The sequence below is a fragment of the Salmo salar genome, chromosome ssa20 (assembly GCF_905237065.1).
Source record: "Salmo salar chromosome ssa20, Ssal_v3.1, whole genome shotgun sequence".
Lineage (NCBI taxonomy): Eukaryota > Metazoa > Chordata > Actinopteri > Salmoniformes > Salmonidae > Salmo > Salmo salar.
This window is the reverse complement of record NC_059461.1, coordinates 4877044-4896038: the sequence shown is the minus strand read 5'-3', so window position 1 is coordinate 4896038 and position 18995 is coordinate 4877044. Positions and strand designations below refer to the sequence as shown.

The following is an 18995-nucleotide window of genomic DNA, read 5'->3' as shown; positions in this document are numbered from 1 at the left end:
TGTTGGCTCGTTTTCCTAGATTTCTATTTCCTTACAACCGGTTAAACTGATATCATTTGAGAATTTTGCTTAAAAAATCCTCCACCCCCTGTCAAAAAGTCATTCTGCTGTCTAAGCAGAATGGCTCAGCAGACTTTGGCAGCAGCCTCCACATTGAACCACAGGTGTTATGTTGTAAGACCTGTGTCTCCCATGGTTACAGAGAAGCTCAGCCCACACAAGAAGAGCAAGGTGATACGGCGGGGCAGGCCCAACCACCTCAAACACACACTAACAATCCCCATGCTTGTATGGAATTCCTGGGAATACGGATATCTTTCATTTTTATTATTCATGTCTGTTGGCACAGGAACAGATACACGTGCCATCAGTAAATCCCTAAATCCCTTTTGATGACAGTGTCCATATCTTTACTTTCCTCCTTGCATGCAGGATCCTGTCTAGAGGTTAGCATAAGTTGCCTAGAAGACGTTGGGAAATTGTAAACAACACCAATCACGGGGGACAATTCTTCCATAAACAACAATTCAACCTCTGCTAACAGCCTCTGGCCTGATCCTACAAGCAGAAACTGTTACTGGGACATATCACTGAATGACAGAAATATCTATTGAATCAGCTTTGTGCTCCAATGGACAGTGTGCCAGTTTCTCAGGGCACAGCATCTCACTGACGAAACACTGACAACTCTGTCACAGCTAATATAAGATGCAAACACTAATAAACCCACTGAAAACTGCCCAACCGAACAAAAGAGGTGCTCTCCAGACTGCACACACAGGCATGCACATGCACACACACACGCACAAATACCACTTTGCCCTCAAATGAACCATCAAACAGGCAAAGCATCATTACTGGACCAAGATCGAATCCTACTACACTGGCTCTGACACTCTTTGGATGTGGGAGAGCTCGCAAACGATCAAATATGACAAAGGGAAACCCAGTTGCGAGCTCCGCAGTGACGCGAGCCTACCAGATAATCTAAGTAAATTATATGCTCGCTTCGAGGAAAGCAACACTGAACCATGCATGAGAGCACAAGTTGTTCCGGATGACTGTGGGATCAAGCTCTTCACAGCTTTGAACAGGTTAACATTCAAGGCTGCAGCGGCAGACAGATTACCAGGACATATGCTAAGAGCATGCGCTGACCAACTGACAAGTGTCTTCACTGACATTTTCAACCTCTCCCTGACACAGTCTGTAATACGAGATGCACTATTGTAAAGTGGTTGTTCCACTGGATATCATAAGGTGAATGCACCAATTTGTAAGTCGCTCTGGATAAGAGCGTCTGCTAAATGACTTAAATGTAATGTAAATGACATGTTTCAAGCAGACCACCATAAATAAATGACTATTGCCCTGTAGCACTCACATTTGTAGACATGAGATGCTATGAAAGATTGGTCATGGCTCACATCAACACCATCATCCAGGCACCCTGTACCCACTCCAATTCGCATACTGCCCCAACAGATCCACAGATGGCGCAATATCTATTGCACTCCACACTGCCCATTCCACCTGGACAAACACCTGTGTGAGAATACTGTTCATTGACTACAGATCAGCATTCAACACCATAGTGCTCATCATTAAGTTAAGGACCCTGGAATTAAACACCTCCCTCTTCAACTGGATCCTGAACTTCCTGACTGGCCAACCCCAGGTGGTGCAGGTAGGCAACAACCCATCCGCCATGTTGACCCTCAACACAATGTCACTCAGTGATGAATGCTTAGTCCCCCCTGTACTTCCCGTTCACACATGACTGTGTGGCTGTGCATGACTCCAACACCATGACTAAGTTTGCTGATGACACAACGGTGGTATTCCTGATCATTGACGACGATGAGACAGCCTAAAGGGAGGATGCCAGACTGGGCAGTGTGGTACCAGGACAACAACCTCTTCCTCAACGTCAGCAAGACAAAGGAGCTGATCGTTGACTACAGGAAACTGGGGGCCAAGCACACCCCCACTCACATCGACGGGGCTGTAGTGGAGTGGGTCGAGAGTTACAAGTTCCTCTGTGTCTACATCACTAAGGACCTATCACGGTCCAAACATACCAACGCAGTCGTGAAGAGGGCATGACAACACATCTTCGTCCTCAGGAGGCTGAAAAGATTTGGCAAGGGCCCTGAGATCCTCAAAAAGTTCTCCAGATGCACCATTGAGAGCATCTTGACTTGCTGCATCACCGCAGGCCCTAACAATTGTAAAGGTCTCCAGCCATTGAAGTCCTAGACTGTTCTCTCTACTACCGCACGGCAAGCGGTACCGGAGCGCCCAGTCTGGGACCAAAAGCTTCCTGAACAGCTTCTACCCCCAAGCTATAAGTGTGCTGAACAGTTAATTAAATAGCTAACTGGACTATTTACATTGATCCCTTTTTGGGTGCACTGACATTCTTGCACTGGACTCTACCCACACACTCACTGGACTTTACCCATACACTCACTGGACTCTACCCACACACTCACTGGACTTTACCCATACACTCACTGGACTCTACCCACACACTCACTGGACTCTACCCACACAGTCACTGGACTCTACCCACACACTCACTGGACTCTACCCACACACTCACTGGACTCTACCCTACCCACACACTCACTGGACTCTACCCACACACTGACTGGACTCTACCCACACACTCACTGGACTCTACCCACACACTCACTGGACTCTACCCACACACTCACTCACTCATACTACACTGACACTCCAACACACATGCACACATCTCAAAGGCCGAGTTCTAATACCCCATGGCAACCACAACCACAGAGTGTGCAGTTAATGGATCTGTATAACACCTTCAGCTTCTACAGCAATGCCAATACTACGTATCACTACGGCCCAATTAGAACGTATAAAAGGGCTAGGATTTATGACAATAACTATGGGGCAAACAAACGCAGCAATTCACTTACGGAGCAGTGGCCAACGTTTGTTCGTTTGGCTCTACCCTGAGTTGCCTAGTTAAATAAAGGTTAAATAAGAAATACAAATAAAATACCGGAGTAGGGGTCGATCGTTTGGCTTCACCCTAGCAGGGGTCGACTCTTCCTCCCAAGCAGAGGTCGTTAGTCGATGGCTGGTCCGGTAGTCAAAGGCTGGTTGGGTTGTCAATGGCATGTCGCCGACTGTCCATAGCTCCCCACCGGCCCAGCTGCGAACAGAGGAGAGGGGCGTGTTCCCCTGTCAGCAGGCGAACAGTGGAGAGGGGCGTGTTCCTGTGTCAGCAGGCGAACAGTGGAGAGGGGCGTGTCCCCCTGTCAGCAGGCGAACAGTGGAGAGGGGCGTGTCCCCCTGTCAGCAGGCGAACAGTGGAGAGGGGCGTGTCCCCCTGTCAGCAGGCGAACAGTGGAGAGGGGCGTGTCCCCCTGTCAGCAGGCGAACAGTGGAGAGGGGCGTGTTCCTGTGTCAGCAGGTGAACAGTGGAGAGGGGCGTGTCCCCCTGTCAGCAGGCGAACAGTGGAGATGGGCGTGTCCCCCTGTCAGCAGGCGAACAGTGGAAAGGGGCGTGTCCCCGTGTCAGCAGGCGAACAGTGGAGAGGGGCGTGTCCCCCTGTCAGCAGGTGAACAGTGGAGAGGGGCGTGTCCCCCTGTCAGCAGGCGAACAGTGGAGAGGGGCGTGTCCCCCTGTCAGCAGGCGAACAGTGGAGAGGGGCGTGTCCCCCTGTCAGCAGGCGAACAGTGGAGAGGGGCGTGTCCCCCTGTCAGCAGGCGAACAGTGGAGAGGGGCGTGTTCCCCTGTCAGCAGGCGAACAGTGGAGAGGGGCGTGTCCCCCTGTCAGCAGGCGAACAGTGGAGAGGGGCGTGTTCCCCTGTCAGCAGGCGAACAGTGGAGAGGGGCGTGTCCCCCTGTCAGCAGGCGAACAGTGGAGAGGGGCGTGTTCCTGTGTCAGCAGATGAACAGTGGAGAGGGGCGTGTCCCCCTGTCAGCAGGCGAACAGTGGAGAGGGGCGTGTCCCCCTGTCAGCAGGCGAACAGTGGAGAGGGGCGTGTTCCTGTGTCAGCAGATGAACAGTGGAGAGGGGCGTGTCCCCCTGTCAGCAGGCGAACAGTGGAGATGGGCGTGTCCCCCTGTCAGCAGGCGAACAGTGGAAAGGGGCGTGTCCCCGTGTCAGCAGGCGAACAGTGGAGAGGGGCGTGTCCCCCTGTCAGCAGGTGAACAGTGGAGAGGGGCGTGTCCCTCTGTCAGCAGGCGAACAGTGGAGAGGGGCGTGTCCCCCTGTCAGCAGGCGAACAGTGGAGAGGGGCGTGTTCCTGTGTCAGCAGGTGAACAGTGGAGAGGGGCGTGCCCCCGTGTCAGCAGGAGCACAGTGGAGAGGGGCGTGTCCCCCTGTCAGCAGGTGAACAGTGGAGAGGGGCGTGTCCCCCTGTCAGCAGGAGCACAGTGGAGAGGGGCGTGTCCCCCTGTCAGCAGGCGAACAGTGGAGAGGGGCGTGTTCCCCTGTCAGCAGGCGAACAGTGGAGAGAAGTGGCACGCAGCAGCACAAGGTGGACGTCCGTCGTTCGAGAGGTCCCCGGTCCCCATCCCCTGACGGTAAGTTCCAGTAACTATAGTTCTGGGGCGTGTTTAGCAATTAGTTTGGGAAGGGAGGAGGTTATGAGGAATTGCCAACAGCTGTCTCAAGTCAATGTAGTCCATGCAAGCAAACAAATAGTTCATGAAGTAAAAGGTAATCGTTGTAAACACACACAATTAAAAGGTACTTAATAGGCATGATATAAAATAATATGACCTAACGCGTAATCTAAAAAATGATGCCAGTCTCTAGTTTAGTAAGAGTCAGTGTCTCTTGTGAGACACACATACACTACATACACTCACAAACAGAAAACACACACACACATACACGCATATTGATGCCACACACACACTCACACAGAGACACACTTTCACACTCTTCACATACGCTGCTGCTTCTTTGTTAATTATCTATCCAGATTGCCTAGTTTCCTCCATGTTCATATTACCTCAATTATCTCACCTAGATTTTCATATTACCTCAATTATCTCACCTGCATGTTCATATTACCTCAATTATCTCACCTAGATGTTCATATTACCTCAATTATCTCACCTAGATGTTCATATTACCTCAATTATCTCACCTGCATGTTCATATTACCTCAATTATCTCACCTAGATGTTCATATTACCTCAATTATCTCACCTAGATGTTCATATTACCTCAAATATCTCACCTAGATGTTCATATTACCTCAATTATCTCACCTGCATGTTCATATTGCCTCAGTTTTCTCACCTACATGTTCATATTACCTCAATTATCTAAACTCTTTCTTCCCCAGCACATTGACTCGGTACCGATACTCCCTGTATATAGCCTCATTATTATTATTTTATTGTGTTATTATTTTTATTATCATATTTGTAGATTTGTCTTACTCTGTTGGGAAAATGCTCATTAGTATGCATTTCACGGTATACCCTGTTGTATTCGGTGCATGAGACAAATAAACTCAGCAAAAAAAGAAACGTCCCTTTTTTCAGGACCCTGTCTTTCAGAGATACGTAATTCGTAAAAATCAGAATAACTTCACATATCTTCATTGTAAAGGGTTTAAACACTGTTTCCCATGCTTGTTCAATGAACCATAAACAATTAATGAACATGCACCTGTGGAACGGTCGTTAAGACAGTAACAGTTTACAGACGGTAGGCAATTAAGGTCACAGTTATGAAAACTTAGGACACTAAAGAGGACTTTCTACTGACTCTGAAAAACACCAAAAGAAAGATGCCCAGGGTCCCTGTTCATCTGCGTGAACATGTCTTAGGCATGCTGCAAGGAGGCATGAGGACTGCAGATGTGGCCAGGGCAATAAATTGCAATGTCCATACTGTGAGATGCCTAAGACAGCGCTACAGGGAGACAGGGTGGACAGCTGATCATCCTGGCAGTGACAGACCACGTGTAACAACACCTGCACAGGATCGGTACATCTGAACATCACACCCCCGGGACAGGTACAGGATGGCAACAACAACTGCCCGAGTTACACCAGGAACGCACAATCCCTCCATCAGTGCTCAAACTGTCCGCAATAGGCTGAGAGGCTGGACTGAGGGCTTGTAGGCCTGTTGTAAGGCAGGTCCTCACCAGACATCACCGGCAACAACATCGCCTATGGGCACAAACCCACCGTCTCTGGACCAGACAAGACTGGCAAAAAGTGCTCTTCACTGACGAGTCGCGGTTTTGTCTCACCAGGGGTGACGGTCGGATTTGCATTTATCGTCGAGGGAATGAGCATTACACCGAGGCCTGTACTCTGGAGCGGGATCGATTTGGAGGTGGAGGGTCCTTCCTGGTCTGGGGCGGTGTGTCACAGCATCATCTGACTGAGCTTGTTGTCATTGCAGGCAACCTCAACACTGTGTATTACAGGGAAGAAATCCCCCTCCCTCATGTGGTACCCTTCCTGCAGGCTCATCCTGACATGACCCTCCAGCATGACAATGCCACCAGCCATACTGCTCGTTCTGTGCGTGTTTTCCCGCAAGATAGGAATGTCAGTGTTCTGCCATGGCCAGCGAAGAACCCGGATCTCAGTCCCATTGAGCACGTCTGGGACCCGTTGGATCGGAGGGTGAGGACTAGGGCCATTCCCCCCAGAAATGTCCGGGAACTTGCAGGTGTCTTGGTGGAAGAGCGCAGTCCATGAGGAGGAGATGCACTGCAGTACTTAATGCAGTTGGTGGCCACACCAGATACTGACTGTTACTTTTGATTTTGACCCCCCTCTTTGTTCAGGGACACATTATTCAATTTCTGTTAGACACATGTCTGTGGAACTTGTTCAGTTTATGTCTCAGTTGTTGAATCTTGTTATGTTCATAGAAATATTGACACATGTTAAGTTTGCTGAAAATAAATGCAGTTGATAGTGAGAGGATGTTTCTTTTTTTGCTGAGTATACAATTTGATTTGATTTTGACACACGCGCACACGAGCAGGTTGAACTATGTCTATCCCAAAAAGATCACGGGAAGCATTTCATGTTCCAAAACAAACACAAACTTACACAGCAGGGCATCTAAATGAGCGGGTCAACTCTCAAGGCAGAGACTGATGCCCGGTTGGAAACACAACCTTCCTTCCTCCCTACCTTGAAGTAATTACTGTCATTACAACGGTTCTATCCCATCGTTTTCACCAATCCAACCATATCAGATAAGGGATTTGTTCAGGAAAGGTAGGAAGGAAGGATGCAAGGGAGGAAGGAAGGATATTTAAGAAGGGCCTGAATTACACACCCTTCAACACACAGCCGAGGACCCCTAGTTACCAGAGAGAGCATGAAGATCACTGGGACGTGAGAAGGTTGACCGGGTCTGTCACAGCCAGGGCTGGGCCATGTCAACACTTTCTTCACCTCACCTCACACACACACACACACACACACACACACACACACACACACACACACACACACACACACACACACGCACACACACACACACACACACACACACACACACACACACACACACACACACACACACACACCGAGACATGAGAAGTATAGCAGCTCCTCTACCTCGTCTGGAGTCATCCAGCAGCTATTTGCCATTTCCCCCTCACAGTTATAAATACATCCAATTAGTTCTGTTTCTGGCTTTGCCCAAATGGCACCCTATTCCCTATATAATGCACTACTCCTGACCAAAGCCCTTTTGACTAGCATCCTAAAGTAGTGCACTATAAAGGGAATAGGTTTCCATTTGTAATGCTCTCTGTGTATGCCCCCTTCCCCTGGGCCTGTCTACAGAGAGGTAACAGCTCTGACTCCTAGGTGCACCTATCACCTCACCCTCACATTCCCCTCTCATAAGATAACTGTTACTGCTTATTAAGTGCTAAAACAGACAGGGTGGGTATATAAAGAGCCCCAGAGACATCTCTGTCTTCGCTGCACAGTGCTTCTTCTCTTCTGCGATCCTTTCCTCCTGTGTTGTTACAGTTAGCACTCCAGCATTTTTACTTGCTGTGTGTCTCTCTCTCTCTCCAACCTTGTAACATTTTTCTGAACCATGACCGAGCAGACCAAAGCAGCGGCCCCATCGGCACCAGGGCCCCCATCACGTCCTCACACCTCTAGGGACTTCTTCTGGTCCCCCCTGTGGAGCTGGTGGCAGCAGCCCATCCCTAGCAACCTCCTTCCCAACCAAGATTTCGGCCTGCCACCGTTCCTGGAGGCCGGAGACCTCCGTGACCTCAGCTGGATAGATAACATCCATAGACGCCTGGCAGCCAGCTCCTGGACTGGGCACATTCCCTCTCTGCCCCTCTTGGTGCCCTCCTTTCCGGCCCCGGCCTCCTCCATGCACCAGCAAGCCCCCAAGCTGAGCAGGGTAGAGTCTGCAGGGTTGAAGGGGCTGTCGGAGGTCCGGGTGGAGGGGCACAATTGGAGGATCACCCTGGATGTCAGTCACTTCTCCCCTGCAGAGATCACTCTCAGGACCCGCAGCGGCTTCCTGGAGATCGGAGGTAGGCCTACCTGTTCTGAAACTATATTTAAATGCTCCTGTAATGTCATAGTATAGATACTGGACCTATTTAAACTGAAATTCCCCAGTTATGTTATAGCGCCATAGATACAGTCAATTTAAACTAAAATGTTTCTGTGTTGTATCCATCAATCAATCAAAATACCTTTTTACAATAGCAGATGTCACAAAGTGCTTTACAGATACCCAGCCTGAAAACCCAGAGAACAAGCATGGCAGATGCAGAAGCACAGTGGCTAGGAAAAACTCCATAGAAAGACAGGGACCTAGGAAGAAACCTAGAGAGGAACCAGGCTCTGAGGGGTGGCCAGTCCTCTTCTAGCTGTGCTAGGTGGAGATTATAAGACGACAAGACTACATGGCCATTAAGGCCAGATCGTTCTTCAAGATGTTCAAACGGTCAAGACGTTCAAACGTTGGAACATACTGTATGAAGAAGTTATCCTGCAACTATGATTGAGTTATTATAGCGCCAATTTCATTAAAATTATCCTGTTATGCTATAGCACAAACAGTGTACTGATATGTGTCAGCATTATAAAAATGTATGAAGAAGGCTCTCTCTATACAAACAGTCTGGCTTTAAGTCCAGATGCCCATAGGACAGAGTTTGGGTGAGTTACTGGAATAACAAGCTCAGGGAAATTAAGAGAGCAGAGTTGTGGTGGCATACAACAATAATATCTCTGTGACGCAATCTGGGATCTGGGGTGTATTTACTAGGAAACAAACAGAACCAAACAGAACCAAACGGATTCAAACAGAACTAAACGGGGAGGGACCTGAATTTGTCCAATAGTAAACGGTTTCTGTTGCAAAACGTTCTAGGCTGATGATTACGCCCCTGCTGTCTCAGTGTTGCCTAGCTCCACCCTGCTGTCTCAGTGTTTTCTAGCTCCATCTTGCTGTCTCAGTGTTTTCTAGCTCCATCTTGCTGTCTCAGTGTTGTCTAGCTCCACCCTGCTGTCTCAGTGTTTTCTAGCTCCATCTTGCTGTCTCAGTGTTTTCTAGCTCCACCCTGCTGTCTCAGTGTTGTCTAGCTCCACCCTGCTGTCTCAGTGTTGCCTAGCTCCATCTTGCTGTCTCAGTGTTTTCTAGCTCCACCCTGCTGTCTCAGTGTTGCCTAGCTCCACCCTGCTGTCTCAGTGTTGTCTAGCTCCACCCTGCTGTCTCAGTGATGTCTAGCTCCACCCTTCTGTCTCAGTGGTGTCCACCCTGCTGTCTCAGTGTTGTCTAGCTCCACCCTGCTGTCTCAGTGTTGTCTAGCTCCACCCTGCTGTCTCAGTGTTGTCCACCCTGCTGTCCCAGTGTTGTCTAGCGCCACCCTGCTGTCTCAGTGTTGCCTAGCTCCACACTGCTGTCTCAGTGTTGTCTAGCTCCACCCTGCTGTCTCAGTATTGTCTAGCTCCACCCTGCTGTCTCAGTGTTGTCTAGCTCCACCCTTCTGTCTCAGTGGTGTCCACCCTGCTGTCTCAGTGTTGTCTAGCTCCACCCTGCTGTCTCAGTGTTGCCTAGCTCCACCCTGCTGTCTCAGTGTTGTCCACCCTGCTGTCTCAGTGTTGTCTAGCGCTACCCTGCTGTCTCAGTGTTGTCTAGCTCCACCCTGCTGTCTCAGTGTTGTCTAGCTCCACCCTTCTGTCTCAGTGGTGTCCTCCCTGCTGTCTCAGTGTTGTCTAGCTCCACCCTGCTGTCTCAGTGTTGCCTAGCTCCACCCTGCTGTCTCAGTGTTGTCTAGCTCCACCCTGCTGTCTCAGTGTTGTCTAGCTCCACCCTTCTGTCTCAGTGGTGTCCACCCTGCTGTCTCAGTGTTGTCTAGCTCCACCCTGCTGTCTCAGTGTTTTCTAGCTCCACCCTGCTGTGTCAGTGTTGTCTAGCTCCACCCTGCTGTATCAGTGTTGTCTACCTCCAACCTGCTGTCTCAGTGTTGTCTAGCTCCACCCTGCTGTCTCAGTGGTGTCCACCCTGCTGTCTCAGTGTTGTCTAGCTCCACCCTGCTGTCTCAGTGTTGTCCACCCTGCTGTCTCAGTGTTTTCTAGCTCCATCTTGCTGTCTCAGTGTTGTCTAGCTCCACCCTGCTGTCTCAGTGTTTTCTAGCTCCATCTTGCTGTCTCAGTGTTTTCTAGCTCCACCCTGCTGTCTCAGTGTTGTCTAGCTCCACCCTGCTGTCTCAGTGTTGCCTAGCTCCATCTTGCTGTCTCAGTGTTTTCTAGCTCCACCCTGCTGTCTCAGTGTTGCCTAGCTCCACCCTGCTGTCTCAGTGTTGTCTAGCTCCACCCTGCTGTCTCAGTGATGTCTAGCTCCACCCTTCTGTCTCAGTGGTGTCCACCCTGCTGTCTCAGTGTTGTCTAGCTCCACCCTGCTGTCTCAGTGTTGTCTAGCTCCACCCTGCTGTCTCAGTGTTGTCCACCCTGCTGTCCCAGTGTTGTCTAGCGCCACCCTGCTGTCTCAGTGTTGCCTAGCTCCACACTGCTGTCTCAGTGTTGTCTAGCTCCACCCTGCTGTCTCAGTATTGTCTAGCTCCACCCTGCTGTCTCAGTGTTGTCTAGCTCCACCCTTCTGTCTCAGTGGTGTCCACCCTGCTGTCTCAGTGTTGTCTAGCTCCACCCTGCTGTCTCAGTGTTGCCTAGCTCCACCCTGCTGTCTCAGTGTTGTCCACCCTGCTGTCTCAGTGTTGTCTAGCGCTACCCTGCTGTCTCAGTGTTGTCTAGCTCCACCCTGCTGTCTCAGTGTTGTCTAGCTCCACCCTTCTGTCTCAGTGGTGTCCTCCCTGCTGTCTCAGTGTTGTCTAGCTCCACCCTGCTGTCTCAGTGTTGCCTAGCTCCACCCTGCTGTCTCAGTGTTGTCTAGCTCCACCCTGCTGTCTCAGTGTTGTCTAGCTCCACCCTTCTGTCTCAGTGGTGTCCACCCTGCTGTCTCAGTGTTGTCTAGCTCCACCCTGCTGTCTCAGTGTTTTCTAGCTCCACCCTGCTGTGTCAGTGTTGTCTAGCTCCACCCTGCTGTATCAGTGTTGTCTACCTCCAACCTGCTGTCTCAGTGTTGTCTAGCTCCACCCTGCTGTCTCAGTGGTGTCCACCCTGCTGTCTCAGTGTTGTCTAGCTCCACCCTGCTGTCTCAGTGTTGTCCACCCTGCTGTCTCAGTGTTGTCTAGCTCCACACTGCTGTCTCAATGTTGTCTAGCTCCACCCTGCTGTCTCAGTGTTGTCTAGCTCCACCCTGCTGTCTCAGTGCTGTCTAGCTCCACCCTGCTGTCTCAGTGTTGTCTAGCTCCACCCTGCTGTCTCAGTGTTGTCTAGCTCCACCCTGTTGTCTCAGTGCTGTCTAGCTCCACCCTGCTCTCTCAGTGCTGTCTAGCTCCACCCTGCTGTCTCAGTGTTGTCTAGCTCCACCCTGCTGTCTCAGTGTTGCCTAGCTCCACACTGCTGTCTCAGTGTTGTCTAGCTCCACCCTGCTGTCTCAGTGTTGTCTAGCTCCACCCTGCTGTCTCAGTGCTGTCTAGCTCCACCCTGCTGTCTCAGTGTTGTCTAGCTCCACCCTGCTGTCTCAGTGTTGTCTAGCTCCACCCTGCTGTCTCAGTGTTGTCCACCCTGCTGTTTCAGTGTTGTCTAGCTCCACCCTGCTGTCTCAGTGTTGTCTAGCTCCACCCTGCTGTCTCAGTGCTCTCTAGCTCCACCCTGCTGTCTCAGTGTTGTCTAGCTCCAACCTGCTGTCTCAGTGTTGTCTAGCTCCACCCTGCTGTCTCAGTGTTGTCTAGCTCCACCCTGCTCTCTCAGTGTTGTCTAGCTCCACCCTGCTGTCTCAGTGTTGTCCACCCTGCTGTCTCAGTGTTGCCTAGCTCCACCCTGCAGTCTCAGTGTTGTCCACCCTGCTGTCTCAGTGTTGCCTAGCTCCACCCTGCTGTCTCAGTGTTGTCTAGCTCCACCCTGCTGTCTCAGTGTTGTCCACCCTGCTGTCTCAGTGTTGTCTAGCTCCACCCTGCTGTCTCAGTATTGTCTAGCTCCACCCTGCTGTCTCAGTGTTGTCTAGCTCCACCATGCTGTCTCAGTGTTGTCTAGCTCCACCCTGCTGTCTCAGTATTGTCTAGCTCCACCCTGCTGTCTCAATGTTGTCTAGCTCCACTGTGGGTCTCTATATTATTAGTATTATTCTAATATAGTTGACATTTCATCCTCAGGGACTCATGAAGAGAGAGCAGATGAGCATGGTTTTATTGCTAGATGTTTCACCAGGAGATACATGTAAGTTTCCAAGCTGATCTATGTTCAACACAGCATGTGAGAAATGTTTTTCAGCTTCAACAGTTGATGTTATAGAATACAATGCAGCTAGGAGAACTGTTTTGAGTACTCATTTAACTCTCCTTTACACCAACATGTAGCAATATAAATGCTTATGACAACTGTATTTATCAGCATTATGACACAACGGTTTTGTACATATAACTTATGATACTAAGTTGTGTAAATGTAAAAGGGTGCTGTGCTTTCCCAGGATCCCGACAGGTATTGTCTCTAAGACCATACGATCCTCTCTGTCTGGTGATGGAATTCTGACTGTAGAGGCTTCACTTCCTGACCCCAGCATCCCTGATGACATCATCATTCCCATTCAGGTAACAAGGGGTGAAACCCCAAACACCTCAACTGTATGTGGTACACATTGTCTGTTTAGATCACTTCCTGGACTTGGACACTTAAAAGAAAGTATAGCATAGGAAGTAGGAAGCATTGGTATTTCCTAGTTTTCCTAGTAATCTGTCCATGTCCATGTCCTGTCCTGTTTATTGTTTTCTGTCATGTACATTAGAAGGACAATGTTAGAACACAAACCTTGAATCATAATGTGTGTGCTTCCTGTATTTTCTTTACTGCTGCTTGTCTAACTACGAAGGTGGAGAAGGAGACCATAAGAGAAGAGGGAGAGGAGGGTGGAGCCAAGCCAGAGGAGACTACCGTAGCTGCCACAGACTCCCAGCCTTCTCCATCTGCCCCTGCTGTGGCCCCTGTATCCCTGGAGGCCCCAGACTTCACCCCCACAGAGCCTGGCACAACGCTCCCCACAGAGGCACCCGAGGATGGGGACAAGTTAGCATGGGAGGTCCCTGGAGAAGAGGATCAGCCAGACAGCGCCACGGCTGGGCCAAAGAGCCATGAGGAAGGGAGAGGAGGAGCAGAGGAGGGGGAGACACACACTAAACCAGCTGGCGAGTTGGAGACCCACCCCCAAGAGCATGCAGATGAAGAGGGAAGAGAGGGAGAAGGGCTTCCAGATCCCACCGAGCCATTTGAGCACCTTCATGCCCCTGACTCCCCAGACACAGTCACGTCCGACCGCGGGGAACACAAAACAGACCCAGCCCAAGACCATGACAAAGAGCTCCAGCACCCGGAGGGCTCAGAGGAGGCAGCCGAGGCCCTGCCCCGGCCTGAGGAGCGCGAGCCAGGCATGAGTTCATCAGAGGAGGGGGCCCACCACTCTCAGGAGCTGGAAGTTCCAGAGCACCCTGATATGGAGCAACAGGCATACACCAAGTAGAGAGAGAGATGGAGAGAGGGAGAGAGCGAGACAGACAGACAGAGAGGGAGAGAGAGAGAGGGTGAGACAGACAGAGAGAGAGAGAGAGAGAGAGAGAGACATGGCTGTAATTTCATAAGGAATTTGCTAAGATTCAAGACATCCATCCCAAGCGCCTACATTCTGCAGACTTCCTCTTCATGAATAGCCTGGTCCCAGATCTGTTTGTTCTACCAGTTGTAGACAATGACCATAAGAATTGGCAAGACAGCACAAACAGATCTGGGACCAGGCTACTTCTTCACCAGCTAGCAGCAAAAGCTTGCATAATAACCCTGATTCTGTCAATGTGCATGTGAGTGAAGAACCATACACTGTCACTGTGACCATGCACCGTTTGGAGCTCCAATAAACCAATAGCAAATGAAAAAGCTAAGGCTTTGTCCTGTTGTCGTTCATTTTGTTACAATCATTTACATTTACATTTTAGTCATTTAGCATACAATCTTTTCTAGAGCGACTTACAATCAATATTCCATCTGTTTTGGTATTCCTTGTGTGATCATATTGACACAGCCACCTCAAAATAACCTTTTGTAGTTGATAATCACATGCATACAGTTACCGTTTTCGATGATGAAGATTCATTAATTATAATGCCTTTAAAGGATTAGACACACATCATACAGCATGTTCGCACTGCTGAGTTGTACAGTACATGTGTCAGTTCAGGATGAGCAACTTGGCCAAGGAGACAACCACGGTTTTGATCGTAGCTACAATACAACATCACAATGGAAGGGTTTTAGCTCCACTCAGTAAAATAGGAGGATAAAACATATTTGTTGACAGAATCAAAATTAATTCTAGGGATAACCAGAAGCCTATTCTCAGTACATCCCCAAAATTCTAATTCTAACACTATGCCTTCATAACACCTTAGTCTGAAGACAACACTATTTTGTGTGACACAGCAAGTGACATAATCCTCCAATTGTTCACCCTGTAGTGAAATAACTAATCTAGTAATGCCCTCTTGTTGCCCCAAACCCATGGCAGTGCCAAGCTCCCCTGTATTCATCCTTGGGCTGCATCCCAAATGTGACCCTATAGACTTTATTTATAGTGGACAACATTTGACTAGAGCCCTATGGACCATGAGTGGTGCATTATAAAGGGAAAGGGTGCCACTTGAAACACACACCAATGCAGTGCATTCAGAAACTATTCAGACCATTTGACTTTTTCCACATTTTGTTACGTTACAGCCTTATTCTAAAATGGATTAAATCAATGTTGTTCCTCATCAATCTACACATAATACCCCATAATGACATCACAATACCCCATAATGACATCACAATACCCCATAATGACAACACAATATCCCATAATGACAAAGTGGAAAATACATTTAAACTCAGTTTTTCACAATTCCTGACATTTCACCCTAATAAAAAATTCCTTGTCTTAGGTCAGTTAGGATCACCACTTTATTTTAAGAATGTGAAATGTCAGAATAATAGTAGAGAGAATGATTTAGTTCAGCTTTTATTTCTTTCATCACATTCCCAGTGGGTCAGAAGTTTACATACACTCAATTAGTATTTTGTAGCATTGCCTTCAAATTGTTTAACTTGGGTCAAACGTTTCAGGTAGCCTTCCACAAGCTTCCCACAATAAGTTGACTTCCCAAGCTTCCCACCATTCCTCCTGACAGAGCAGGTGTAACTGAGTCAGGTTTGTAGGCCTCCTTACTTGCGCACGCTTTTTCAATTCTGCCCACAAATTTCTCCAAAAAGTCTGATTTTTGTCCCCATGTGCAGTTGCAAACCGTAGTCTGGCTTTTTTATGGCGGTTTTGGAGCAGTGACTTCTTCCTTGCTGAGCGGCCTTTCAGGTTATGTCAATATAGGACTCGTTTTACTGTGGATATAGATGCTTTTGTACCTGTTTCCTCCAGCATCTTCACAAGGTTCATTGCTGTTGTGCTGGGATTGATTTGCACTTTTCGCAACAAAGTACATTCATCTCTAGGAGACAGAACGCATCTCCTTCCTGAGCGGTATGACGGCTGCGTGGCCCCATGGTGTTTATACTTGCGTACTATTGTTTGTACAGATGAACGTGGTACCTTCAGGCGTTTGGAAATTGCTCCCGTTGATGAACCAGACTTTGTGGAGGTCTACAATTTTTTTTCTTAGTTCTTGGCTGATTTCTTTTGATTTTCCCATGATGTCAAGCAAAGAGGCACTAAGTTTGAAGGTAGGCCTTGAAATACATCCACAGGTACACCTCCAATTGACTCAAATGATTTCAGTTAGCCTGTCACAAGCTTTTATAGCCATGACATAATTTTCTGGAATTTTCCAAGCTGTTTAAAGGCACAATCAACTTAGTGTATGTAAACTTCTATCCCACTGGAATTGTGATGCAGTGAATTATAAGTGAAATAATCTGTCTGTAAACAATTGTTGGAAACGTTACTTGTGTCATGCATAAAGTAGATGTCCTAATCGACTTGCCAAAACTCTAGTTTGTTAACAAGAAATTTGTGGAGTGGTTGAAAAACAAATTTTAATGACTCCAATCTAAGTGTATGTAAACTTGCGACTTCAACTGTAAGTATTCAGACACTTTGATATGAGACTCGAAATTGAGCTCAGGTGCATCCTGTTTCTATTGATCATCCTTGAGCTGTTTCTTCAACTTGATTGGAATCCACCTGTGGTAAATGATTGATTGAATGTTTGGAAATGATTTAGAAAGGAACACAACTGTCTATATAAGGTCCCACAGTTGACAGTGCATGTCAGAGCAAAAACCAAGCCATGAGGTCAAAGGAATTGTCTGTAGAGCTCCGAGACAAGATTGTGGCGAGGCAAAGATCTGGGGAAGGGTACCAAAACATTTCTGCCGCATTGAAGGTCCCCAAGAACACAGTGGCCTCCATCATTCTTAAATGGTGGAAGTTTGGAACCACCAAGACTCCTCCTAGAGCTGGCAGCCCAGCCAAACTGAGCAATCGGGGGAGAATGGCCTTGGTCAGGGAGGTGACCAAGAACCCAATGGTCACTCTGACAGAGCTCCAGAGTTCCTCTGTGGAGATGGAACCTTCCAGAAGGACAACCATCTCTGCAGCATCTCTGCAGCACTAGCCTTCCCTGTAGCTCAGTTGGTAGAGCATGGTGTTTGCAACGCCAGCGTTGAAGGTTCGATTCCCACGGGGGGCCAGCAAAAAAATGTATGAAATGTATGCATTCACTACTGTAAGTCGCTCTGGATAAGAGCGTCTGCTAAATGACTAAAATGTAAAATGTACTCCACCAATCAGGCTTTTATGGTAGAGTGGCCAAATGGAAGCAACTTCTCAGTAAAAGGCACATGACAGCCTGCTTGGAGTTTGCCAAAAGGCTCCTAAAGGACTCTCAGAGCATGAGAAGCAAGAGTCTCTGGTCTGATGAAACCAAGATTGAACTTTTTGGCCTGAACGCCAAGCCTCCTGTGTGGAGGAAACCTGGCACCATCCCTACAGTGAAGCATGGTGGTGGCAGCATCATGTGGGGCTGTTTTTCACCGGCACGGACTGGGAGACTAGTCAGTATCGAGGGAAAAATGAACGGAGCAATGTACAGAGAGATCCTTGATGAAACCTGCTCCAGAGCACTCAGGACCTCAGACTGGGGTGAAAGTTCACCTTTGAACAGGACAACGACCCTAAGCACACGGCCAAGACAACGCAGGAATGGCTTAGGGACAAGTCTGTGAATGACCTTGAGTGGCCCAGACAGAGCCTTGTACCCTCAAAAATCTCTGGAGAGACCTGAAAATAGCTGTGCAGTGACGCTCCTCATCCAACCTGACAGAGTTTGAGAGGATCTGCAGTGAAGAATGGGTGAAACTCCCCAAATACAGGTGTGCCAAGCTTGTAGCGTTGTACCCAAGAAGACTCGAGGCTGTATTCGCTGCCAAATGTACTTCAACATAGGACTGAGTAAAGGGTCTGAATACTTATGTAAATGTGACATTTTATTTTTAATAAGATTACAAAAAAGTCTAAACCTGTTTTTGCTTTGTCATTATGGGGTATTGTGTATAGATTAAGGGTCAAAAACACCCATTGTAATCAATTTTAGAATAAGGCTGTAAAGTAACAAAAATGTAGAAAAAGTCAAGGGGTCTGAATACTTTCCAAATGCACTGATATGTTACTCAATTACTGTTGTTGGGCACTGTCGGACGTACATCTTGGATTCTGGCCCATATTGTACATGGCACAAATCCACAGAACAAAACACACAGATGTGAACACACACTGGGATTGATGGGAGGTTTTATTGCATAAACAAATACAAAGATATCAAGAAGAGGGAAGAGGGACGAGGAGAGGAGGGAGGGCAGAGGGAGGAGAGGAGGGAGGAATGGGAGAGAGAGAGAGGGAGGAGGAGAGGAGGGAGGGCAGAGGGAGGTGAGGAGGGACGGATGGGAGAGAGAGAGAGAGGAGGGAGGAGAAGAGGAGGGAGGGCAGAGGGAGGTGAGGAGGGAGGGATGGGAGAGAGAGAGAGGGGGGAGAGAAAGGGGGGAGAGAGGAGGGAGGCGAGAGGAATGGGAGAGAGAGAGGGGGAGGAGGAGGGAGGAGAGAGGGATGGGAGAGAGAGAGAGAGAGAGAGAGAGAGAGAGGGGGGAGGAGGAGGGAGGCGATGGGAGAGAGAGAGAGAGAGAGAGAGAGGGGGGGGGGCGAGGGATGGGAGAGAGAGAGAGAGAGGAAGAGGGAGGTGAGGAGAGTGGGATGGGAGAGAGAGAGAGAGAGGGGAGGAGGAGGGAGGCGAGGAGAAGAGAGAGGGATGGGAGAGAGAGAGAGGGGGGAGGAGGAGGGAGGGATGGGAAAAGTCTGGCAAAAAGTTTATTACCTTTGCAC

At 48.8% G+C, this 18995-nt stretch overlaps 1 protein-coding gene across 1 annotated transcript; it reads left to right on the top strand.

The window, feature by feature from the left end:
* The first annotated feature begins 7956 nt into the window (after positions 1–7956).
* LOC106579826 (heat shock protein 67B1) lies at positions 7957–14514 on the top strand. The gene is made up of 4 exons (XM_014160034.2): positions 7957–8547; positions 12739–12802; positions 13056–13176; positions 13455–14514. The coding sequence occupies exons 1-4, from the start codon at positions 8091–8093 to the stop codon at positions 14097–14099; spliced, it is 1287 nt and encodes a 428-aa protein (XP_014015509.1). The 5' UTR covers positions 7957–8090; the 3' UTR covers positions 14100–14514.
* Positions 14515–18995: the final 4481 nt, after the last annotated feature.